Source organism: Diabrotica virgifera, chromosome 3 (assembly GCF_917563875.1).
Source record: "Diabrotica virgifera virgifera chromosome 3, PGI_DIABVI_V3a".
Classification (NCBI taxonomy): domain Eukaryota; kingdom Metazoa; phylum Arthropoda; class Insecta; order Coleoptera; family Chrysomelidae; genus Diabrotica; species Diabrotica virgifera.
Genome location: NC_065445.1, coordinates 247143961 through 247171705, shown reverse-complemented (window position 1 = coordinate 247171705; position 27745 = coordinate 247143961). Strand labels below are relative to the sequence as shown.

The 27745-nt window shown below is 33.3% G+C and overlaps 1 protein-coding gene and 1 long non-coding RNA gene across 2 annotated transcripts; one reads left to right on the top strand and one right to left on the bottom strand.

Annotated features, from left to right (window-relative positions):
* Positions 1-305: 305 nt before the first annotated feature.
* On the bottom strand, positions 306-26433 carry LOC126881653 (uncharacterized). The gene is made up of 2 exons (XM_050646032.1): positions 25990-26433; positions 306-2470 (listed from the first exon to the last, which is right to left on the bottom strand). Exon 2 carries the CDS (start codon positions 1518-1520, stop codon positions 759-761), a length of 762 nt encoding a protein of 253 aa, XP_050501989.1. The 5' UTR covers positions 1521-2470; positions 25990-26433; the 3' UTR covers positions 306-758.
* Positions 8743-11666, top strand: LOC126881654 (uncharacterized). The gene is made up of 2 exons (XR_007696952.1): positions 8743-9184; positions 11347-11666. It is a non-coding gene; the product is annotated as an uncharacterized LOC126881654 (long non-coding RNA).
* Positions 26434-27745: the final 1312 nt, after the last annotated feature.

Genomic DNA, 27745 nt, shown 5'->3' with positions numbered 1-27745 from the left:
TGACACGTGGCCATATTTGTTGCAGCTAAAACACTTCGTTCCCTTGGACTTATCTGGACAGTCCTTAGATCTGTGACCTCTATTTCCACAATTAAAACAAGTAATGTTGTTCTCTCTTTTCCTGTCATTCTTCTCTCTTTTTTCATTTTTAACGATGTCTTCGTTTTTCTTAGATTCTTCTTTATTTGCTCTAAAGCCTTGAGCTTGTCCAGTAGTTTCCTTACCGTGTATCCTCTCATACAGTTTAATTTTCTCCTTAAAGTCTGCAAAATCTTTTGCTCCATATAACACTAGTTTATTGGATGATTCGTCTTGTATTCCATCAATTATGTATTCTATAACAACTTCTTGTTCTAAGTAAGCTCTATTAGCTATTTCTCTCATTTTAATCATGTATTCTTGTACAGTCTCATCAGATTTTTTTCGTCTCGTCATCAACATCTTATGTATCTGTGCACTATTTACATGTACTCCGAATTCTTCGATTAAACATCTATTCAAATCAGGCCAACTTCTGATGCCTTTTTCTGACTGCACAAACAGTTTGGCAAGTCCATTTAAACATTTTTTTGCGTAGATTAATTTTTGTAAGTCGTTCCATCCTGTTATCTCAGCTACTTCTTCAAACTCGATAATCCACGTGCGAATAGGATATTCATCTTTTCCATTAAATGATCTTATGCTGTCTTCCACATCTCTAAAACTTAATGCAAATGATTCCTGTCGTCTTGTACCAGTCGCTCCATTATTCGCGGATCTCATTTCAGCGTTATTGCTTGCGCTATAGCTTCTTTCTCCAATTTCTTCATATACGTGAATATCTTCGTCATATCGTCTGTCTTCGTATCTTCGTCTTTCTTCGTCATTACTTCGTTCATATCTACGTCTTTCATCGCATATTTGTCGTCCTTCGTCATAATTTCGCCCTTCGCGTCTTCGTCTAAGCTCGTCGTTTCTTCTTTCACGTCTTCGTCTTTCTTCTTCTTCAAGTCTTTCATCGTCTTTTGCGCGTCTTTTCGTCTTTCTTCTTCCAATCGTCGTTTCTCTTTTTCTCGTCTTTCATCATTTTCCCGTCTTTCGTCTTCCAATCGTCGTTTTTCTTCTTGCGTTCGTCTTTTTTCGTCTTCCAGTTGTCTTTTTTCTTCGTCGTCTTCGTCTATATCTGATACGTCATCCTCCTCTTCGTCATCTTCAGTTTCGTCGTCGTTAATGAAGGTATTCAAAAAGGAACAAATGCGAACAACCACGTCATGCTTCTCATTTTTATAATTCAAATCAAGAATTTGGCATATCGCAATTAAATCAGGAAGATCAAATTTTTCACTTACATCGTTACATTTACTCAAAAATTGTTCAGAAGTGTCGTCGAGCCGAAAACCAGGAAAAGCACGCAAAGCTTTTCTAGTTTTTCGAGGTTCACCTTCAGTGGAAAAACAAATGTAATGCAAAATTTTAACAACTCTCAACTTAGCGTGAGTAATATTATAGTCAATATTATGAATAGAACCTAAAGTTGCCATAATAAAATATTTTCAAAAAATATTCAACAATGTCAAAAGAAATATTTATAACTACGTAAAAAACTAAAGCATGCAAAAATTAAACCTTTTCAAAAAATGAAATAACCTTAGTAATGCATATTTGTGCTATAAAACCTACAAAAATTAACGTTTTCCTAATCTTAAAACGAAAATATATCGCCAACAAAAAATATACGAGAATGTTTTTATAATGGACACGAAATTAAATCAAGATCAATTAATCGTCCATTCATATAAAAAACTTTTTCTTAAAACGTGTTTTCAAAGTTCATCTGAATTTTCTGTTGCATCAGCACATCAACAAAAGGGAAATGTCATTGAAAATATAACGTTCAATCTTCTTATCGCCTTAGTCGCTTGGTAGAATGTTGAAAAAAAAAAATCTCTTACTAACTCTTACCTTGCAAATCGTCTCTAATAGTTTAACTCGTTATTACCATTTCATCGGCTTGAGTTCGTCATTGTGTTTTCATTCAAAACATATCAGCATTCAAAACAATATCGGCACGGCAATATGCGGCTAAACGTCAGCGTCAGTCGATCTCACGTTCAATCCATATTATATCCTTATTATATTTGTCTTATTATCCTTATTATATATCTGTCTTCCATCTTCTATCCCGGTTGAGCCCCCAAAATGTAGGCTTTTTTCTTTTGTTGTCTAGGGTTGATTATTTGGGTACAGGTCGATTTTAGGATACAACAAATACTTTACTCGTAAATTACAAGGATAATGCAACAACTAATGTAAACGGCAATTAACACTGAACATCTAAAACGGCTTTATATCAAAAATATGCTATCTTATTTCGTCGTTCGTCTTTATTCTGATGAAATAGGCCGTCTGCCCCCTATCATCAGCGTCTTAATGTCAACTCGACTTTTCTCTGACTTTTTGACTACTGTCACTTGGCCATGATATGTTGAACCTATAGATCTATTGCGTTTTTTTTTTATTATTAGGCAAATGCCACTTAACTGGCTTTCGGCTCGCGTTTATGATAAAATAAAAAACCTAAACGAATGTAATCCTACAATACTATAAATAAAATACTTGTAACAGTACAAATCTGAATAAAACCAACTTGGCAAACAAACAATAATGACAAATAATAGAAAAGTAAGGAAATGTCATCTTATTCTTCTTTTTATTTATCAAAAATAGTTCAAATGTACCCCTAGTAATACGTAATCGTAAATAATTTCCTAGATAAGCAGTTCTTTTAGTTGTGAAACGCTATTGCTCCTAAGTATTGACTTAGAAAGTTCCTTTCGATAAGAATTACTTAGTAAGGCAACTGTTTAGGTATCTTTGGTGAAATCGGACATAAGTGCTTCGGTTACAGAGCTATGCGACATAATGTAATGTTAAATGGGACTTCGGGTGCCTTAAACAAATTTCACACTTGAAGATTTTTCTCTAGTGTGTATTCTTAAATGATTTTTCAACTTATCTGCTCTACTAAATTGCTTAAAACAAATTTCACACTTGTAAGGTTTTTCCCCAGTGTGCACTCTCAAATGTGTTTTCAAATGACTTGCTTGATTAAATCGCTTTAAACAAATTACACACTTGTAAGATTTTTCTCCAGTGTGCACTGTCAAATGTTTTTTCAAATGATCTGCTCTACTAAATTGCTTAAAACAAATTTCACACTTGTAAGATTTTTCTCCAGTGTGCACTCTCAAATGTCTTTTTAAATGACTTGCTAGATTAAATTGTTTAAAACAAATCTCACACTTATAAGATTTTTCTCCAGTGTGCACGCTCAAATGTTTTTTCAAATTACTTGCTTGAGTAAATCGCTTTAAACAAATTACACAATTGTAAGATTTTTCTCCATTGTGAACTGTCAAATGTGCTTTCAAATGATCTGCTCTACTAAATTGCTTAAAACAAATTTCACACTTGTAAGATTTTTCTCCAGTGTGCACTCTCAAATGTCTTTTCAAATGACTTGCTAGATTAAATTGTTTAAAACAAATCTCACACTTATAAGGTTTTTCCCCAGTGTGCACTCTCAAATGTTTTTTCAAATCACTTGCATGACTTAATTGTTTAAAACAAATCTCACACTTGTAAGATTTTTCCCCAGTGTGCACTGTCAAATGTCTTTTCAAATGATCTACTCGACTAAATTGCGTAAAACAAATTTCACACTTGTATGGTTTTTCCCCAGTGTGCACTCTCAAATGTTTTTTCAAATCACCTGCTTCACTAAATTGCTTAAAACAAATTTCACACTTGTAAGATTTTTCTCCAGTGTGCACTGTCAAATGTCTTTTCAAATGATCTACTCGACTAAATTGCGTAAAACAAATGTCACACTTGTATGGTTTTTCCCCAGTGTGCACTCTCAAATGTTTTTTCAAATTAATTGCTTCACTAAATTGCTTAAAACAAATTTCACACTTGTATGGTTTTTCCCCAGTGTGCACTCTCAAATGTTTTTTCAAATTAATTGCTTCACTAAATTGCTTAAAACAAATTTCACACTTGTAAGATTTTTCTCCAGTGTGCACTGTCAAATGTCTTTTCAAATGATCTACTCGACTAAATTGCGTAAAACAAATTTCACACTTGTATGGTTTTTCCCCAGTGTGCACTCTCAAATGTTTTTTCAAATTAATTGCTTCACTAAATTGCTTAAAACAAATTTCACACTTGTATGGTTTTTCTCCAGTGTGCACTCTCAAATGTCTTTTCAAATGACTTGCTAGATTAAATTGTTTAAAACAAATCTCACACTTATAAGGTTTTTCCCCAGTGTGCACTCTAAAATGATTTTTCAAAGTACTGGCTTCACTAAATTGCTTAAAACAAATTTCACACTTGTATGGTTTTTCCCCAGTGTGCACTCTCAAATGCTTTTTCAAATATCCTGGTTTAGCACATTGCTTAAAACAAATTTCACAATTGTAAGATTTTTCTCTAGTGTGTATTCTTAAATGATTTTTCAACTTATCTGCTCTACTAAATTGCTTAAAACAAATTTCACACTTGTAAGATTTTTCCCCAGTGTGCACTCTCAAATGATTTCTCAAAGTACTTGCTTCACAAAATTGCTTAGAACAGCTTTCACACTTGTATGGCTTTTCCCCAGTATGCACTCTCAAATGTTTTTTCAAAAAAGATTCGTGAGAGAACTGCTTAAAACAAACTTCACATTTACAAGATCGTTTTCCAATCACAACTTTCATGTTTCTATTTGATGTATTTTCTTCTGCTTGTCCAGTCATATCATTTCCTTTGTAAGATGAATCTTCGATGAGTTTTTCCAAAACTTTCATTTTATTTTCATTTTCGAAATATCCTAAAATACAAACCAACATTATGATACAGGTAGTGACATCATAATTGATATATTATAGTATGAGAATAGAAAAATGATAGGTTTGTTCCAACACGACCGAGAACCATCACGAAACGGTAACGCTTCTGCGCAGTAAACAAAATCCGTTCCAACAAAAATATGATCTTTCGGTGACGGTTTCGTGATGATCATTTCAGTTATCGGGCAAATGCATAATGTGCTGGTTGGACTGAATTGTGCACTAGGATTTAATTCCTTAAAGTTTTTGAGCCTTTGATCGACTAAAAGCACACAAGCTGTCACCAACAAATATTGTAGGTTTGTTCCAACACGACCGAGAACCGTCACGAAACGGTAATGCTCCTGCGCAGTAAACAAAATCCGTTCCAACAAAAATATGATCGTCATCGGATCGTCCTTCCCACTGTTCCAACAAGAATTGTGATCTTTCGGTGACGGTTTCGTGATGATCATTTCAGTAATCGGGCAAATGCATAATGTGCTGGTTGGACTGACTTGCGCACTAGGACTTAATTCTTTAAAGTTTTTGAGCCTTTGATCGACTAAAAGCACACAAGCTGTCACCAATAAAAATGACAAATATATGATTACCGTCATGGGACGATAACTGGGCGATACAATTACGAACATGCGCACAACAAACGGTACAAGTAGTTTCGTGACGGTTTCTGGACCGTCCAAAAGTTCATGTTGGAACAAACCTATTATTACCGTCATGGGACGATAACTAGGCGATACAATTACGAACATGCGCACAACAAACGGTACAAGTAGTTTCGTGACGGTTTCTGGACCGTCCAAAAGTTCATGTTGGAACAAACCTGATATAAATAAATATGTATGTTTTAGAAGCTAGTGTTTCTGTTTTCTCTACTAGTCCAGTAAATAATCGTTTTGGAGTGTAATTTTCAGGGTCAACTCCGAATTGCGTAAATTTTTAGATTTAGGTTCTACTTATTACTCTCCACTTCAAAGTTGAACTTGTGCTGTTGGTTGCTTTTACATGGGAGTGAAAAAATGCGTGTTTAAAATAAGTCCAGAAATGGATAAAATGACTAATTCTAAGCAACTTTCGTTCTATAGTTTTTTTGAAGTTATACTTCTTTAGGCGCGATTAAGAGTAAAATTTCATAATACTGCGCGCATGCGCACACAGACAGTACGGCGTTTAGTTGCTAAATCTTTCAAGTTATGTATAAATATATCAGTGCAAGAAAAGATGTGAAAAGAATATATTAGTGTTATTTTTATTATAATTTTTGTGTCTTTGGATTTGTCTTCCTCAGGAGTAAGATGAGTATTATTAAAACATTTTATTGTATATTTATTATAGGTTTGTTCGTAGAACGATCAGCAACCGTTGCCAACCATCAGACGCATGCGCGTTCGTAGTCTACGAACGCTAACTGTTAACTGCGCAACGCTAACTGTTCACTGCGCATGCGTCTGATGGTTGGCAACGGTTGCTGATCAATTGGATCGTACTACGAACAAACCTTATACTTCACCTTGTCTGTTTGTTACCGTGAATTGTCATTATAGTCGGAGAGATAGAAACGGATTTTGTGCGTGATAAGTAATATGGAAAAACTATATGGGGATATGTTTAACTAGTTGTGTACATTACTTTCCCCAACGGCCGGAAACCAGAGTGGGGGCCGAGGGTAGATATAAGGGGTCAAAGTCGCGGTTTTTATTATTTTTGTGTGACGCTCATGATCGAGATCGTGCACCAAAATTTGGGAATAAGTAGTCCATGACGTAACGAATTAAAATCTCCAGAGGCGGAACGCTGCATGGCTGACAAAGGGGTGGGGAAAGGGGTGAATATAAAAATTATAATTGGGTTTTTTGTGACGTTCCTGATCGAGATAGTGCACCAAAATTTGGGAATAAGTAGACCATGACATAACTAAGTAAAATCCCCAGAGTGTAACAAAAATAAGAAAACTTCTGTTGGAGTGAAAGTAAAAATATATACTCCAACAGAAGTAAGAAAAAAATCTGTGTAACTTGATGTAAGCTATGGGACAAATATATGAGACATAATATGTAGAGATATAGATGTAAAGAAGAGGATGAAGTGGCTTCTACGTTGAGAAGCCGCAATAGGAAAAATACTACTAAAGTGCAGTAGTACTGAAGAAAGGGGGATTAGAAGGGATAGAAGTAGAAGTGGGAAGAGACAGAGGCAAACTGAATAGAGTTGGCTAGCAAGAGATGCAAGAAAACCACTTGACACTCAAGGATGGATACGGCTCGTTTGCATGCCTGTCGAAGAACAGTAGCTCTATATAGATAGTAATGATGACTAAAAGGTGAAATAATAAAATAAAAATAATGTACTGAAAATGAATGGAGATGAATAATGACTAAAGACGAACAAAATAAATAAAACTAACTAATCATGGGCGCCATGAAAATGATCTTCGATCATTTTCCCAGGTATCTTACACTGCTGTCAAATATTAAATATATTAAACCTGTAATAATGAACATAAAGGAATAATAAAATAATTGATATACAAAATAAATAAATATTTATTAAAAATAACTACTAGATTTTTGACAATCTCTGAGTTACACAAAGTGTATATCATGTGACTCTAAAATGACATAAGTTATACAAAAAGTTATATCTAAGATAACAACAATAATGTTATCTGTTACAAAATTACAGGTATAAGTACCTCTTACTTACATATAGTGTACAAAATTACATATGTCTTCTACCAAATGGTTATAGTACGCCTGCTACGTACAACTAAAGGAAACTGACAAAGATGAAAATACTACAAATAAATAGGCCCAAGCCTCACTAAGGGAAAATACAATAATGAATAAATAAAGATAAATATACAATTGACTAAAGTAGAAATGAAGTTCAGATAAATACCGACGATGACCTAAATTAACCGAACAAATGGAATAAAGCGAATAACAGTAAAATATTTGGGAAACAAGCTAGTAATATTAAAAAATAAATTTACCCGAATTACATAAACCAATATCAAAGCAATAATAAAGTATTAAAAACCTAATTTTCTAGGCTTATTACCTTGTGCACAAGTAACTTACCATATATCGTAAATAAGTTTGGGAACCTAATACACTAATATTGAAATATGTTATAATAAAAACCAAAGTTAAGCTAAATTGAAAAGAAATATTACATTAACCAAATGTCTGAAATATAAACACTATAGTTACTCAAATCCACACAAACTTAAATGTTCCCAAACAAATCCAAATGACTCCTAAAAGTCCGCTACTGCATCCCAAAATGAGCACCTGGACGGTACGAAATGGTACCTCCTGTAGGTCCAGGTGTAGAATGAAAAGGAGCCGGAATGTCCCCAAATAGCTTGTTCCCAAAATTACTACCCATGATGACTTGTGGTTGGAAATTGTCCTACCTCTCCGATGGTACGGGGAGGTCTAAGTTTTCAAGGGAGTGGCATGAGACTCGATGATGTTGTATAGAAAACCCCATTGGAAGAATAATTATTTCTCCCAAATAATCCTCAATGGGTTGGAATGGAATTCACATTTTTTTCTTTTTTTTAAACTAGGTATTAACCGGTACTTGATCTAAATTTAGTCCCATGCCACTCTGAACAATTCCCAACTAAAAGTGAAAGCTCAGCTGAGTTTCTTTCCGACTGTCACAAGGACGACCTCAGAACACGAAATACTAGGTCTGTTCCTTTGTTTTTTAGTGTTACACTTTTGAGTGTAAGTGTCAGAAATTCTATGGACATTTGAGTGTAAATTCCAGCGGATGTGACAGCGGCTCGTGCATAGATAAGGTATATATAACTAGGACTCGTGACAGCGGACAGTATTAAACGAATATATCGGTGTGCCAATCAAGCAAAGGGACAAGGAACTTCCGAATATGGCCTAACTGGGGGCACAAAACATAACCTAATCCTAATATTTACTATTTACATTTGTAAAGAACTGCTCGTTTTTATTTTTTATTGTCGATTGTGCAGCGAAATTGTGCTAGCAAATCAAATATAAAGTAGTTTATCGCCTACAGAACTGAATTAGTCCATAGCAGTTATCAGTTTGCAAGTAGCAAGGGCTTTCTTGAGAAGCTTATACATGTAACTTGTATTGTTGTAAATTGTGGGAGTAGGGCAGACATGGAAAAGTCTTATTTTGTACTGTTCCCAAGGCTCCCCATGCAATACATTTAAATGAATTATCCAAACAAAGCTGGGGACAATGGATAAAAGCCACAAGAAGAACAGATATAAGGGAACTAAAATTAAAATATGAAAAGTAAACATTTTATAAGTGGTAAGTTTAATGTAATTCAATTAATAAGGATTTTAAATGTCTACAATAATAATAAAGATGTGATAATTCAAGCTTAATTATTAGGAAAGCCAGCCATGTTTCACTTCCATGAAGCAGAGAAGAGAGGTATATAATATACTGTCGCTTTTGTCTTCTCACTAATTTCTCTTTTGCTAATGAAACCTGTAGTGAGGGAGTGATATAATCGCGATGTTTTAGCAATTCTGTTGTTCATTTTTTTTTGCATTTTTTGTCTATTATAGTTTATAAATATTCAAAATCGTTCATATGTTCTACTAAATTTCCGTCTAGGTTTATATGGATTTCTCTCGGTGTCTTGGAAATAAGTAAAGTTTTGGTCTTTGCTAATTTTATTTTCATTCCTTTGTCTGCAAGTTCTCTCGTCTATAAATTTAGGTTGCTTTGTAAAGATTTCTCTGAACTTGGTATCAATGCAATGTCATCTGCAAATACACATTTACTCAGTTATACTTTTTAATCAATGGTAACCTAAATCTAATTTTCGGGACTCTACTGCATTTTTTTATTGGTTCATTCATATATATAATATAATGAATAGCAGTGAGCTTAAAACTCCACCTTGCCTTACTCCTTGTGTATTAGCAAATTTGTTTGATTCACAGTTTAATGCTCGCACAATGTTCCAGTACATAAATTTTACTTGCATCAATTAGTTCTCCTCAAACATCGAACAGTTTAAGCCCTTTCCAAATGTGATGTCCGGGTACCTTGTCAAAGGCTTTTTCCATTGTCTTATAGTAAATATATGATCTTGGACACTGTGCCAGGTCAGAAACCTTTCTGTGCATCGTCTAGTTGATGTTCCACTTTCTTTCTCAGTCTCATCTCCAGTGTTCATTCATAAATCTTAGCCAGTACACTTAGCATGAAAATACCTCGTTAATTTGAACATTACTTTTTTACCTCTCTTCTTTACCAGAAGAGCCATTACTGCAATCTTCTGGGATGCGTTTCTGTTTCCAAATTGTTATCAGTAATTTGTGTAAGTAGTGTAATGCAGATTCCCCCATATATTTCAACAATCGTGTTTTGATATTATCTATTCCTGCCACTTTACCATTTTTCATTTTTGCAATGGCTTCCGTTAATTCTTCCATTGTTATTTCATTACTCAACTCTTTGAAATATTTACTCCATCTATTAACTATATCTTGTGGTTGGGTAAGTGTTTCTCCATTTTTATTTTTTTTATTTGCACGACAGTACTACCTGATTTACCTCTCATTTTTTCAGACCTTTATAGAACAATTTTTGGTTTGTCCTACTACTGTCTTGCTCCATCTTTTCTCCAAATCTCTCCCACTGTTCCAATTTAGCTTTTTTAACTTTTTCTTTCACAAGCTTCTTTGCTTATTAACTGTTATTTTCTAGATAAGCTCTCCATGGTACTTTCTTTTCTTTCACAGCTATTTTTATCTCTTCGCTCCACCAACTAGTCCTTTTTTGACTACTTTTATTCAATAAAAATATTAAAATACTCTTGTGATAGTGAAGAGACAGTTTATGTTTCCTTTCGATCCAGAGGCGATACACAATCTCCAGACAGCTGTTTCTGCCTTACGGCGTCCCCAGTGGAGCTTCCTGCACACCTCTGAATCAAAACGAAATCAAATTGTCTATTTAAGTGGAATTTCAAAAATAGTTATCTACTATTAGGATGCTTCAGCGATATCTCTTAAAGAAAAGAGAAAAGTCCCAGATACAAAATTCACTATTAAAATAGTAAATAATTATTTAAATCTGAAACTTTTCTTATTGGAACCCCTTTCTGGTAACATCCTTAATCTCTTTTTGACTTTTACAATTTCGGACTTTGAATTATCTTTCTGATCTTTTTTCTAGATTAATGAAAGCAGAATGTAACTGTATACTGCAGAGTCCTTTTCCCTTTCTTTATTCATCATCTCTTGTCTTATAAATTGTAAAAGTCAGAGATTAAGGATGTTACCAGAAAGAAGTTCCAATAAGAAAAGTGTCAGATTTAAATAATTATTTACTATTTTTATTTTAATAGTGAATTTTATATCTGGGACTTTTCTTTATTCTTGTGATACTTTCCACATTTTTATGATTTTTTTAAGGTACACAATGTAGAATTTTTATTTATGTCTTTGTTTTAGGAACAACCACCAGATATTTAAAAGGTATAAAAAGAAGAAACTGCTGGAACTTCAAAACAAATGTGTTTGACTAGTAAAGATTTGGATAAATAACAGGAGTTACTTTGGGCTATAGCTACGTGCAGATTTATTTCCTTGTGGCTTCCTATGTTAATTCTTATTAATTATACACTTAAATATGTTTTTAGTCTCAGGAAGATTTTTATTTGATTATTTTTGAATAAACATTATTATTATTATTATTATCTTAATTTCCATTAAATAAATTAACTGTAATCAATAAAGTAATCGTTTAAATGTTAATAAATTATCAAGTATGATTCCCAAATATTTTATTTGTTTGACACCTTCTATGGGCTGATTGTGAGAGTATAGTTATTAAGGTACCAAGGGTATTATAAGGATAATAACACTTGAGGTCAATGGTGTATATACCGAGGGCCTTTGGCCTGAGGGATATAAGTTGACTGAAAGCGATATTATCGTTAATACCTGTGGTGCCTTCAACATTTAATGTCCGACTAAATTATTCTTTATAGGCAAAAAATTGAAGGAATTTTGAATTAATTAGTTTTCCAAATAAGTACATTTACCAGCAATAGTCGTAACATAATTGTGGTAACCATAGTTTTTTAACTAGTTATTTAAATTTAATACCCTAGGGCGTAATTTTTCAAAATAATGCCCTAGGGCCTAGGGCATTATATCATACTTAACTGACTTCAAAATCGTGTCATTATTTATCAAACTGACTTCAAAATCATGTCATTATTTGTCAAATAATATACCAGTCGGACATTAATATTATTACACGATTTCGAAGTCAGTTATATTATAATGCCCTAGGGCGTTATTTTTCAATATTTATTTTGAAAAATACCGCCCTAGCTAGGGTATTAAATTCAAATAACTAGTTAAATAATGTCGAGTTGACACAATTACGTTACGACTGTTGCTGGTAAATGTACTTATTTGAAAACTAATTAATTCAAAATTCCTTAAATTTTTTTGCCTATACAGAATAATTTAGTCAGACATTAAATGTTGAAGACACCACAGGTATTAAAGATAATATCGCTTTCAGTCAACGTTTATCCCTTTAGACCCGTTTAACCCTTAACACATTCGCGGACACGCTGTCATTTTATACACGTATTCTTATGGAGTAAATGACTTCATATGCAGTCATGACCGCGAATGTGTTAAGATTGCTATCTAAAAAAAATACCAAGAAACTTTACAGAATCAACAATACTGATCTGGCTGTTATTAACACATTCACAGACACACTTTAGATGTAGACACATCTTATGAAGTAAGTGGCTTCATATGCAGTTGTGTCTGTCAATGTGTTAAGAGGTAAAGATTGACAAGCTCCTGTATAGGATAATGCTACTGTTTTATGTTAAAAAAAGGTAAATTAGAATCGGACCAGGTTTTTATCGTGAGTAGATCAGAAGGTGTAGTAGCAATATTTGAGTTGCTCCAAGTAATACTGGTATCATCAGCAAAAAGAAATTTTTTTCCATCAATTTTTAAACTAGGGATGTCATTAATAAACGTAAGGAAAAGTAGAGGACCTGATACTGAACCTTGTGGTTTGTAGAGGATCCCACATACAATATTTTGGAGACTAGAGTCTGTATTATTTGCTCTAACCAGTTGTTTCCAACTATCCAAGTAAGATTGAAACCAATTCAAAGAAATACTTCGAATTCCATTGAAATTTAGTTTTTTTTTATCAAAATTTCATGATTTACACAATCAAAAGCTTTGGCATAGTCACAAAAAACAGTGGCAGTGTGAAGATTATTGCTCAGTGCTTGATAAACATCATGTAGTACAGAAAACATGGCATCAGCAGTACATTTATTATTTAAAAAGCCAAACTGATTTTGTAATAAAATGTTTTCAACAAGAAAGGACATAAGTCATGCTTTTATGAGTCTCTCAATAATTTTGGAGTACCAGTAGTAATGCAATAGATATATACTTGCAGGAATTGATTTTTCACCACCCTTATGAAGAGGAATAATGATAGCTGTCTTTAGGTACTCTGGAAATTTACCTTTCTCAAAAGAATCATTAATTGGCGAGATGAGGACTCCCAACACATGTCCTGGGAGATTTAAGAAAATTTTTATCAGTACTATAGGAAGATTTGTTTTTGATACCATTGATTGTTTGGATCAGTTCAGATGGCAGATCAACTGGCCATATACAGAATGAATTAATGAGATAGGAAACCGGATCTTGTGACAAAATAGTTGATGTTATATTTTTACTCACATTAACAAAGTATTCATTTAGATTTCCAGGGTCTGAAAGGAAAAATGTTTAAGCTGGGTGAATTTTATTTCGAAGATCGTTTATTATGGACTAAGTTTCTTTTTGCAACACTTTTAGAGCTTCTCAGACGATTTTGATAGTACGATTTTTTAGCTGATTTTATAAGTTTTAAATAGGTTTTCCTGTACTGGGTGATATATTCAGTGACAGAGCCATTGGAAAGTAAATTTCTTGATGTAGAGTAGTGAACGCATATTCATGGCTGATATGCGGATACCGGATACCTTTAGTAGTCCAGGGCCCAGGATTTGCGATGTTTTGGCTTAATTGTAATTAAAGGAAATGCTTTGTTGAACATAGGTACATAAAAGCATATTAAAAAAATCACTGAAAAGTGATAATTTTAAAATTACAGGAAAGTGCCACTCGGAGTTTAAGCAAAATTAAATTAAAACTTGTAACTACTTTAGTTTTTTCAATTTATAAATCTAGTTTAAATTAAACTAAAAAGAAATATATCTTTTTTGTAAACAAACACATTTAACGGCTAAACAGCTGGCTCCGGTTGGATGATACTGCGCAGGACGAGTGTAATATCCACCACCGTCTCGGAGGTAGGTGTCGAAAAGTGTTACACTTTTTTTCCTACAGCTGTTTCAAAGAAACGAGTTGTACCCGTTCTACGACAGAAGTTGAGTGTATCGTGAAAAAAAGTGTAAACACTAGCAAAACAAAGAAACAAGAAAGTGTAACACTTTTACACTTTTCTTACACTTTTCAAGAACTAGTGTTACACTTAAAACAAAGGAACAGACCTACGATTGCTCGATAGGTGGCGTACATAGTACGTTCCCTCACCGAAGTGTGACGTCACGTCAGAAGTCCTTTACGAGAAATTAGAGAATTTAAATGAGAGACCGAGGGAAAATAATTATAATAATAATTAAAGAGCTAATTTTTAGAGCAAATAAGAAAAGAGCACGTAACGTGACCGTTACAAGAGCCGGAAACCAGATTGGGGGACGAGGGTAGCTATAAGGGGTTAAAGTCGCGGTTTTTATTATTTTTTTTGTGACGCTCATGATCGAGATAGTGCACCAAAATTTGGGAATAAGTAGGCCATGACGTAACGAATTAAAATCTCCAGGGGCGGAACGCTGCGTTGCCGACAAAGTGGTGGGGACAGAGGTGAATATAAAAATTAAAAGGGGTTTTTTCTGACGTTCCTGATCGAGATAGTGCACCAAAATTTGGGAATAAGTAGACCATCACATTACTAAGTAAAATCCCCAGAGCCGGAAACCAGAGTGGGGGACGAGGGTAGTTATAAGGAGTCAAAGTAGCGGTTTTTATTATTTATTTTGTGACGCTCATGATCGAGATAGTGTACCAGAATTTGGGAATAAGTAGGTCATGACGTAACTAAGTAAAATCTCTAGGGGCGGGACGCTGCGTGGTCGACAAAGGGGTGATGGCAGGGGGGAATATAAAAAATTTAAGGGATTTTTTGTGACGTTCGTGATCGAGATAGTGAACCAAAATTTGGGAGTAAGTAGATCATGACGTAACTAAGCAAAATCTCCAGGGGCGGAAACCAGAGTGGGGGATGGGGGTAGTTTTAAGGGGTCAAAGTCGCAGTTTGTATTATTTTTTTTTGTGACGCAACACAACATTTTTCTCTCACGCAGCGTTCCGCCCCTGGAGATTTTACTTAGTAATGTCATGACCTACTTATTTCCAAATTTTGGGGCACTATCTCGATCACAACGTCACAAAAAACCAATTATAATTTATATATTCACCCCTGCCCCACCCCTTTGTCGGACATGCAGCGTTCGCCCTTAGAGATTTTCCTTAGTTACGTCATGAACTAGTTATTCCCAAACGAGAGCGTCAGAAAAAAAATAGTAAAAACCGCGACTTTGACCCCTTATAACTACCCTCGTCCCCCTCTCTGGTTTCCGGCTCTGGGGATTTAGCTTTGTTATGTCATGGTCTACTTATTCCCAAATTTTGGTGCACTATCTCGATCAGGAACGTCACAAAAAACCCAATATAATTTTTATACTCACCCCTTCCCCGACCCCTTTGTCGGCCGCGCAGGTTTCCGCCCCTGGAGATTTTAATTAGTTACGTCATGACCTATTTATTCCCAAATTTTGGTGAACTATATCAAGAGCGCCACAAAAAAAAATAAAAACCGAGATTTTGACCCCTTATATCTACCTTCGGCCCCCACTCTGGTTTCTGGCCGTTGGGGAAAGTAATGTACACAACTAGTTCAACATATCCCCATATAGTTTTTCTATATTACTTATCACGCACAAAATCCGCTCCCAGCTCTTAGACTATTAGGTACGTCCGAACCGATACAGACACTGTCCTCGTAGCGTATTTGGTTTCCTATTAGCGTATCCTAGCATTCGGCTAGAGATCGAGAGGTCTTGAGTTGGAATCCGGAGCAATCGTATACTTTTTTTTTTATTTTTTTGAACGCGGTAAGCACAAAATTAGTTTGGTGTTTAAAAAAAATTAAAACAAACTGTTTAAAGTATATTTATTTTTAAGAAATCATATAATAGAAGTATAACTTCTTACGTCCGTACAAAGTACAGACATATTCTTTTTTTTATATATTATATAAGTCAATACTTTTCAAGTTATTTGCGATCGAACATGTTTATTTTTCGACAAAAAAACACGTTTTCAGGCGGTTTTTCGCAAATAACTCAAAAAGTAATTATTTTATTGAAAAAAATATTCATAGCAAAATGATAGCTTATAAAAAAACGAACAAATGGTGTATTAATGAAGTCTACAAACCCACTAAAAGCAAAGTTATAGGTCGTCAAAAATACGTTCTAATTTCGTCACATTCCAAATCGAATATTTCAAAGTGAAATAAACAAAAAATGAAACAATTTTCGGGACAGTTTCATTAAATTTTTTTGTTTTGTTTAAAGAAGCTTTATTTTTATTCCAAACGAGTTACGCTCAAAATAAAGTTGGCCCCTTTTTGTTGGTAAAAAACATCGTGAAAATCTCCCCCTATTTACCACTCTAAATAAAATTAGTTGTTACCTCTTTTAGGGGAGTGCAATTAGAACGAAAAGATACAATGTTTCGGAAAAAATCAAACAAGGTTATATTTTTCTAAAACTTTTTTTGTTAGTTTATAAATATGTTAAAGTAAAAAGTTCTACTCACAAATTTCGCCGCTAATTGTTTAAACTATAACAATTGTTTTGTATAAATAATGTTATGAATATGGGTGAATTCAACATTTTATTTTGATAAAAAATGTTTTTATTTTAGTTTTGATTATGCTGAACCCGAATCTGACATTACAATTTGCAAATTCAAAATGGCGGATTTTTTCCTAAAAATCCTTAAAAAGTAGTTGTAAAATCCGATTTTTTTTTTATAAAACGTGTTTGTATACATATATGTGGATATTTTTGAGAGGTTGCTGAACCTGAATCAAATTTTGATAATTTAAATTATAAAATGGCAGATCCAAAATGGCAGATAACTTAAAAAATAGTTGTAAAATCATAATTTCTTTACAAAATGTATTTATTTCTACATATATTTATTTTTGAGAGCTTTGATAAACCTAACTTAAATGTTAACATTATAAACTATAAAATGGCGGATCCAAAATGCGGATTTTCCTAAAAGAACATAAAAAAGAACATTTTTCTAAAACATTTATTGTCTTTATTTTTAACAGGTTGTTGAATCTGAATTAAAGATTAAAAATTTAAATTTCAAAATGGCGGATCCAAAATGGCGGATATTTAAATGAAAAACAAGTAGAATCCAATCAAACAAATATGGAATTTCATTCTTAAAAAAAGATAAACAAATAATTTTCACAATAATATTAAAAATTAAAATGTATTAGAAAGAAAGATCAAATTATTCAAAATCTATCTCTTCAATATTCAAAAAATTGTTGCAATGGGATCATAAATAAAAAAGTTATTCTTAGTAAAAAGCTCCGCGTATTCTGAAACTTTAAATGCATTCATAAAATATCAATTTTTATCAATTTTGTACAAGATATGACAATAAATAAAAATTTCAGTTAGGAGTAAAATACCTATATTTTTCATAATACTGAAAATTGTTATTATGGAAAGTTGTTCAGAATTAAAAACGATGTGTCAATATGCAATTACACTCTTCTAATCGAAATATTGTGAACTATAAAGGTGCATATTTATTGCGCGAAATATAATTTTTTTACATACCTCGTATAATATTGATAAAATATAATTTTTATATTTGCATACTAAGTGTTAGACCACACACAGCTATTTATGACGAATAAATTTCTTCATAAAATTAATAATAAAATAGTTGTCATAAATAATAAGTGAAAATTTAATTATGTTGGGTATAATTAATTTGAAACAATATTTAAAAAAAAGCACATTTTCGATTAGAAGGATATAATTACATACTGGAACATAGTTTTTAATTCCAAACAACTTTTCTTTATAAAAATTTTCGATATTGTGAAATATAAAGGTACTTTACTCTTGAGTGAAATTCATATTTTTTGACATACCTCGTACAAAATTAACAAAATCTGATATTTGATGGTTGCATCTTATGTTATATACGATACAGAGTATTTTATAAAGAATAACTTTTTTTCGTAAAACTGATATTAAAAAAGTTATCAATAGGTTCCAAGTTACGCAGACATACTGTATAAGAGCTAAAAAAAATTTTTTTGTTGAACATTTATTATTGTTGAAGCTTATTATTAAATGTATTTTAGGTAAGTTTTACAGAAAAAAGTTTTGATCATTCTGTATATACATTTTTTCAGCTGGTAATTTTCGGTTTTTGTATTACATTTTTGTTATCTTTCTTAGTTTTCTCAAAAAGAAATTATTTATTTCATTTTTAAACTAAAATAATTCAGTGTTTTTTAAAACTTACATCCTAAGCTTTAAAAAAATATCAAAAAAATTGTATTAGATTTATTCAAACTTGAGTAATACCGTCTTAAAGCGGTGGGAATTCTGTAAAACTACGAAGTTTTCAAAAATTACATTTTTTGAGACATCGTATTATTTGAATTAAATTTTTGAGATTTTTTTTGAATGAAACATCGTTTAGTAAGATAATTGAGAGGTAAGTTGTGCAAATTTGAGAGTTTTATAAGTAAAATTGTATTAGTTACACATTTTCAAATCATTTTTAAACAAAATTCATGTAAGGCTCACTTTCCGCCCACACCGTACTTATGTCCATAAATTTTATTTCTTTTTATTACAATTATAAGATAGCTTATTTCATCTTCTTTCATGTACAATTTGTAAAATTTCTTTTGATCCAGCAGTTAAAGAATTACATTTAAAAAACTCAACCGTGCACTTCTTCCAACGCTAGTTTACAGTGCGCCAATGTGTGTGAGAAGGGTGACTTTAGCGTTATAAATAAAAAATTACAGAAGCTAGAGATTTAATTTTAGAAAAATCTTTATATAAGGTTTTTTTTGTAAAGTTTTCTGAATTTTTTTAATGGTCAAGTCAGTTTTATTCTAAAAATTATATTTTCGGAGTCATTTAAAAAAACATCTAACTTCGCTGTTCATTTGTTTAATAAAAAATGAAGTACCCACTTCTCGAGTAGAACTTTTTGATATGTTGTTTATTAAACATTTCTTAATGAAATTACAAAAAGTTTTATCTTGTTTGATTTTTTCCGAAGTGAAAATCTAAATGCACTCCCCTATTTACCATTTACTTTATTTGTATACATAAGTACATGTGCTTATTTTTGAAGGTTTTTATAATAAAAAAAATATGCTCTTTTTTTCAAAATAACTTTTACATACAGAGTGATTGATTAGTGGGGTAAAGCTCAATATATCCACTATAGTATTAATAATCTGAATAATATGTGATTGATGTGATCGTTCATTGGTATTCTTTATTTTTTTCGACTGTAGCAAGCGTTAAAAAGATATTCCTGAAATCACCTGTAAGAATTCAATGTTATAGAGATATGCTTCCTGCTACTCTACTACACGGTAGACTCCCTCTATAACGAGAACTGAAATGGCAGACTAATTACCTCATTATAAGCGGATCTTGTTATAGACGGAGAGGCAGTGCTGAAAAATCTATATGAGTTTACTAAAGCTAGATTTTTCACAGTTGATTACTGTGAGTGTGTAGAGAAACATACTGCGGTCGGTCAAGCGAAACGTAGAAGAGGGGTTACTGAGAGGGTATCAAAGTTGCTTACCTACGAAGGTAATTAAATCCATTTACTAAGGCTGAAAATCAGTACACACATTCTAAATTAAATATAAATAAAAGTTATTATAGTAGGTCAGCTGTATGACGGGACAGAGCCGGTCGGTCGGCCCCAATAGTCGATTGAGGAAATGAAGCATTTTGGCTCGCCATTTTTTCGTCCAGCACGGATTTACTTGAAATTTTCACAGAAGGTAGGGAATAGTCCAAGGATCATTTTCTATATCATGCTGCTTTCATACGCTAAAACCTTGGGGGTGGTTGCCACCCCATCTCGGGGGTGGGAATTTTTTATTACATTTTAACCATGTAATTCGATGGAAAATGTGATTTTAAGAAAAAAATGTTTTGTACATTTTCTTCGTAAAAAATATTTTTTGAGTTATTCGCGCTTGAAAATAACAGTTTTTCGACAAAGAGGGTTTTTTGAGAATACCTCGAAAAATATTCTATACATTTTTGGCGACAAAAAGTTTCTTCAAAAATGATTTTGTAGGATTTTTAAAGAGCTATAAGACTGTGTAAATTAAATTCCGTAAGATCCCTTAGTTTTTAATTGTGGCGGGTTTAAAGGGCTCGAATAAGGGGGTGTTTGCTGGTTAATAGAGGTTTAAACAGCTATAACTGGCTAACTGTTTACTGCAGTGTTTCATAAACTTATCTAAAGCGCGACCCATTTTTGTTAAAAAAATTGTTCACGACCCCCTACTCATCACCCAAACCAAAATAGCGACAAAAATAGCGTTCCTAATTTACAACTGATGGTTTCTCAAATTTTATTTTACTTTACTGTTTAAATTCAAACTAAATACATTTAAAAAATTCAACAATTATTTTAATAATTGCGATCTGTCCCACTAGCGCGACATCTTTGTGTCTACATCGCAATACTTTTCCATGATATTCGCGAAGGCTCTACTCGTTACTTCGCTACTAGATGGCACTCTGGAACGTTCTCGTAGCCTCGTTTTGGCTTTATATAAGCGGCGATGTGCAATGAGACCTCAGTTCGAAACAGCACGTTGTGGCGAACTTTTTGTTTTCAGCTTGTACCTTACATATTTGTTCTTTACATCTTTCTCGAAGTTCTTTTCTATCTTCATCATATATTTTTATCGCCTCTTCCTCTATGAGTTCTCTGATTCGAATGTCTTCTTTATTTTTCATTTTTACGCCAACCAATACTTCGAAAGGTGTAGTACCTATACTTCGTTGATAAGTAGAGTTCAATGCACTTTGTACCCTGTCAACATTCTTATACCATTTCGTAGGTTCTTCTAAACTCAATTTCGTAAGAACAGGGATAATTGTTCTATTCACTCGTTCAACCTGACCGTTTCCTCGTGGCACTCCAGTTGTGACTAGAACATGTTGAATCTTTTCTTCTTGGCAATATCTTTCAAATTCCTCTGATCGAAATGCTGTACCTCGGTCGGTTATCATTCGAGAAGGGTTTCCAAATATTCTACGTTGCTTTTCAAGACAAGTTATAACTTCTTTCGTCGTTAACTATTACTTCCTCAGTTTTTCTCTCAGAAAAATGTCCTATCTCGTGACTTCTTCTTATTATCTCAGTCTGCATATTTCTCGGTACAACTAACAGTTTTAATCCATTGACATACTTGTATAATATTTCGTGCTCTAAGCAAAAATCTTCATATGCTTCTGTCAGAAGTATTTGTTTTATCGCCTTGATGTGCTCGTCTTTATCCGGAGCCACTTTAATTCTTTGTATTATACCATCTTCTTCTGTAACCGTTAAAACTTTTGGATATCGGCTAAGAGTATCCACGTGAGACATCTGAGTACCTTTTCTATGCTCAATTTCATACTGGTACTCCTCTAGCATCAGTGCCCATCGTGCAACTCTTGTTGTAAGGTCCTTCTTGTCCATAGTTCGCTTAAAGGCATCACAATCTGTAACAATTTTGAATTTGTTACCAAGTAAATATATTCTAAACTTCTTCACCGCTCTTATAATAGCGAGTACCTCTAGCTCGTAACTGGTGTACTTCTCTTCCGCTGGTGTGGTTTTTTTACTCATATAATATATTGGGTGGAGCTTGGAATCATCAATAGACCGCTGTAGTAAACATGCTCCATAACCATGCTGGCTTGCATCAGTGTGAAGTTCCGTATAAGCACCTTGTCGATCAATGTGTAACACCGGCTCACTTATTAGTTTTTCTTTTAGTGTTTCAAAAGCCTTCTTTTGCTTGTCGTCAAACCTAAATTCTTCATCCTTTCTTAATAAGTCACTTAACGGTTTTGCAATGTTTGCATATCCGGCTATAAATTTTCGAAAATAACCTGTAAGACCTAAGTAAGATTGAACTTGCTTCTGAGTTTTAGGTTCAGGAAATTTCTTTATTGCTATGACCTTCGCATCACCTGGTTGAATTTTTCCGTCTTCCACAATAAATCCTAAAAATTCTACTCTTTTTTGCAGGAATTGGCATTTCTTCTTTTTAATTTCCAGTCCATATTCTTGTGCTAACTTCAATACCAATTTTAATCTATATATCCCTTCTTCTATATCAGCGCTCAGAATGATAATATCGTCCATATAATAAATTACGTATTTTTGAGCCGTCAATTCTCTAAAAATGTGAGCAATAAATCTCTGAAATACTGCTGGGCTATTACACAGTCCAAATGGACACTTAAGAAATTCAAACTGTCCGCTGGGCGTGACGAACGATGTGTACTTAGTACTACTAGATTCTACGGGAACATGAAAAAATCCGTTCTTTAAATCAATTGTGCTAAAAATTTTTGCACCTTGTAAACAGTCAAGCACGTCTTCAACGAGGGGAAGTGGGAATCTGTCTCTTATTATGTTTTTGTTTACTTTTCTATAATCGCAGCAAATTCTTGTCCGACCGTCCTTCTTCTTTACCAATACTATTGCGCTGGCAAAATCCGACCAACTAGGTTTAATTATGCCTTCGTTTAACCATTCATTTATCTGCGTATCTACCTCTTCTTTTTCAGGAACAGATAATCGTCTGGGTCTTTCATAAATTGGTTCCTCGTTTTTTAAGACAATTTTCATTTCAATTTCTGTCGTCTTCGTTTTCTTTGGTTCATAACTTTCCATTAACTGCCTAACAGTTTCTCTATGTTTTTCGTCTTTAATATGTGCTACTTTTACTTCATCTTCTTTATCTTTTTCGTCAAGCATAATGTGCATAATAAAGTTTTCGTCCGTCCTCTTGCACATTACTATCCCATCATCTCTTATACTAACAGATGCTTGTTGTAAAATATTATTTCCAATTATTGCTTGAAAAGATGTCGCAGCTTCTGGGATAATATGAAATTTTAGGTCAAACTTCTCATCGTTAACGTCAGTTTGTGTCGAGAATGATCCTAATGTATTAACTTTCGCATTTTCTCCTAAGCCTTTCAACATTATGGTGTCGGGTGTTAAACAAATATCATTAAAAAATTTGTCATACACATCTTCTCTTATCGTACATATATCACTTCCGGTGTCAAATAAAGCTGTTAGTGTGATCTGATTAATTGTAAGTTTAAGCGCTGTTTTTGGCTGAATCTCAATTACATTCAAAGCTGTGTTTTCTGTAGTAGCCTTCGTCGAATTTTTATTGGGACATTTACTTGACACGTGGCCATATTTGTTGCAGCTAAAACACTTCGTTCCCTTGGACTTATCTGGACAGTCCTTAGATCTGTGACCTCTATTTCCACAATTAAAACAAGTAATGTTGTTCTCTCTTTTCCTGTCATTCTTCTCTCTTTTTTCATTTTTAACGATGTCTTCGTTTTTCTTAGATTCTTCTTTATTTGCTCTAAAGCCTTGAGCTTGTCCAGTAGTTTCCTTACCGTGTATCCTCTCATACAGTTTAATTTTCTCCTTAAAGTCTGCAAAATCTTTTGCTCCATATAACACTAGTTTATTGGATGATTCGTCTTGTATTCCATCAATTATGTATTCTATAACAACTTCTTGTTCTAAGTAAGCTCTATTAGCTATTTCTCTCATTTTAATCATGTATTCTTGTACAGTCTCATCAGATTTTTTTCGTCTCGTCATCAACATCTTATGTATCTGTGCACTATTTACATGTACTCCGAATTCTTCGATTAAACATCTATTCAAATCAGGCCAACTTCTGATGCCTTTTTCTGACTGCACAAACAGTTTGGCAAGTCCATTTAAACATTTTTTTGCGTAGATTAATTTTTGTAAGTCGTTCCATCCTGTTATCTCAGCTACTTCTTCAAACTCGATAATCCACGTGCGAATAGGATATTCATCTTTTCCATTAAATGATCTTATGCTGTCTTCCACATCTCTAAAACTTAATGCAAATGATTCCTGTCGTCTTGTACCAGTCGCTCCATTATTCGCGGATCTCATTTCAGCGTTATTGCTTGCGCTATAGCTTCTTTCTCCAATTTCTTCATATACGTGAATATCTTCGTCATATCGTCTGTCTTCGTATCTTCGTCTTTCTTCGTCATTACTTCGTTCATATCTACGTCTTTCATCACATATTTGTCGTCCTTCGTCATAATTTCGCCCTTCGCGTTTCTTCTTTCACGTCTTCGTCTTTCTTCTTCTTCAAGTCTTTCATCGTCTTTTGCGCGTCTTTTCGTCTTTCTTCTTCCAATCGTCGTTTCTCTTTTTCTCGTCTTTCATCATTTTCCCGTCTTTCGTCTTCCAATCGTCGTTTTTCTTCTTGCGTTCGTCTTTTTTCGTCTTCCAGTTGTCTTTTTTCTTCGTCGTCTTCGTCTATATCTGATACGTCATCCTCCTCTTCGTCATCTTCAGTTTCGTCGTCGTTAATGAAGGTATTCAAAAAGGAACAAATGCGAACAACCACGTCATGCTTCTCATTTTTATAATTCAAATCAAGAATTTGGCATATCGCAATTAAATCAGGAAGATCAAATTTTTCACTTACATCGTTACATTTACTCAAAAATTGTTCAGAAGTGTCGTCGAGCCGAAAACCAGGAAAAGCACGCAAAGCTTTTCTAGTTTTTCGAGGTTCACCTTCAGTGGAAAAACAAATGTAATGCAAAATTTTAACAACTCTCAACTTAGCGTGAGTAATATTATAGTCAATATTATGAATAGAACCTAAAGTTGCCATAATAAAATATTTTCAAAAAATATTCAACAATGTCAAAAGAAATATTTATAACTACGTAAAAAACTAAAGCATGCAAAAATTAAACCTTTTCAAAAAATGAAATAACCTTAGTAATGCATATTTGTGCTATAAAACCTACAAAAATTAACGTTTTCCTAATCTTAAAACGAAAATATATCGCCAACAAAAAATATACGAGAATGTTTTTATAATGGACACGAAATTAAATCAAGATCAATTAATCGTCCATTCATATAAAAAACTTTTTCTTAAAACGTGTTTTCAAAGTTCATCTGAATTTTCTGTTGCATCAGCACATCAACAAAAGGGAAATGTCATTGAAAATATAACGTTCAATCTTCTTATCGCCTTAGTCGCTTGGTAGAATGTTGAAAAAAAATCTCTTACTAACTCTTACCTTGCAAATCGTCTCTAATAGTTTAACTCGTTATTACCATTTCATCGGCTTGAGTTCGTCATTGTGTTTTCATTCAAAACATATCAGCATTCAAAACAATATCGGCACGGCAATATGCGGCTAAACGTCAGCGTCAGTCGATCTCACGTTCAATCCATATTATATCCTTATTATATTTGTCTTATTATCCTTATTATATATCTGTCTTCTATCTTCTATCCCGGTTGAGCCCCCAAAATGTAGGCTTTTTTCTTTTGTTGTCTAGGGTTGATTATTTGGGTACAGGTCGATTTTAGGATACAACAAATACTTTACTCGTAAATTACAAGGATAATGCAACAACTAATGTAAACGGCAATTAACACTGAACATCTAAAACGGCTTTATATCAAAAATATGCTATCTTATTTCGTCGTTCGTCTTTATTCTGATGAAATAGGCCGTCTGCCCCCTATCATCAGCGTCTTAATGTCAACTCGACTTTTCTCTGACTTTTTGACTACTGTCACTTGGCCATGATATGTTAAACCTATAGATCTATTGCGTTTTTTTTTATTATTAGGCAAATGCCACTTAACTGGCTTTCGGCTCGCGTTTATGATAAAATAAAAAACCTAAACGAATGTAATCCTACAATACTATAAATAAAATACCTGTAACAGTACAAATCTGAATAAAACCAACTTGGCAAACAAACAATAATGACAAATAATAGAAAAAGTAAGGAAATGTCATCTTATTCTTCTTTTTATTTATCAAAAATAGTTCAAATGTACCCCTAGTAATACGTAATCGTAAATAATTTCCTAGATAAGCAGTTCTTTTAGTTGTGAAACGCTATTGCTCCTAAGTATTGACTTAGAAAGTTGTAGCGATCACGCTACTAATTAAATTACTTTAATTAAAATTGGATTAAAATATACCCCTCTACAAAATCCTTGGGTGACGCCCGCGAAGATCCAACTACGATTTTTCGGTGCACAGGCGCGCCAATAGAAAGAAAATCGATGATTGTCGATTTCTAGTTTAGTTGGTCACGAACTCACAAAGAGGCAACACATCGTCATTACTTAGGTGACGGAGTTTGGGCAAAATTGGGAAAATATATAACTAAAGACCTCGAACATCAGCCAATAACCCATACTAATAATAATCAAGCAGTAGTTATATCTGGAGGCTTATTTACAAGAAAGGAAAAAGGTTATAATACCGCCGATGTGTTGCTTTGCTCAAGTGAGTATATTGATATAGTTCTCTTTATTTCTTCATTATAAAATCAAATTCACCATCCTAGATATCTCGTTCGTTATCTGTAGATATTAATTTCAGTTAAGAAATAATTTAAATGTCACATTATAAGTTATATTACGGTAAGGATATTCGTTTCCATTTGCAAAGGAACAGTCAAGGCCATATGTTTTAGTGCTAAAGTTAAATTCCAATTTCTCATTAGACTTTTTGCTCTAGGTTTTTTTGAGGTAATAATATAAAAAAGTTTTAACGAATATCAGACATGTCATGCGCATGTCCCTGCCATGTCTGATTTGATGATTTGAGTTAGTTTCAGTTTGACATGACATATGTATACCTAACCTGAGTTTTTTTTGTTTTGGTTTCCAGTGCAGTGACTCTGTGCTGTCTACACATAGTGTTATAAATAATGTAATTAAATTGATAAAATTTATTTTAGATTCCGTCCCGTAGCTACTTGTCACATAGACACTTAGCCTAGTCAATTTATATAGATTGTATCATCATTTAATGTGCCATCATATAAATATGTGCCAGTTACTGTAAGCAGCTAGGGTATGGGTTACCCCTAGAGTTACTTTGGATTGGATTTATCACCACAGCAGCCCACTAGTTTTTGCCGTGCCAAGAGGAAATTCATTCCTATCTGGACCTTTTTAAATAGGACTTGTGGTTAAGATAAGTTGTTTAATCTTATTATTTACATATTTTGGGTACTCTATAGTTGCTTGCACTGTAAACTTCTTGTATGCATACAATTGAGGTAAACTAGGTACATATTTCTTGATAGATAGGGTTTTAGGTCCTTGGTTTTTTTTTAATTTAATAGAAGTAGTAGTTTCCAATAAATAAAATTAGGTCTTGTTCAATAATCATTATAAATAAAAATTGTAGCTTAAAAATTTGATAGGGAAGGGGTCGTTAAAGGTTTGTCGCGGATTTCAAATAGGGAATATGTCTTGTAGGTTTTTACATTGTATATAAAGAGTAACTGACCAACTCATTTATACAACTCATTTATATCACTCATTTAT

Coding starts and splice junctions, on each gene's coding strand:
- LOC126881653 (XM_050646032.1), bottom strand. CDS start 1,520: ATGGCAACTTTAGGTTCTATTCATAATATTGACTATAATATTACTCAC.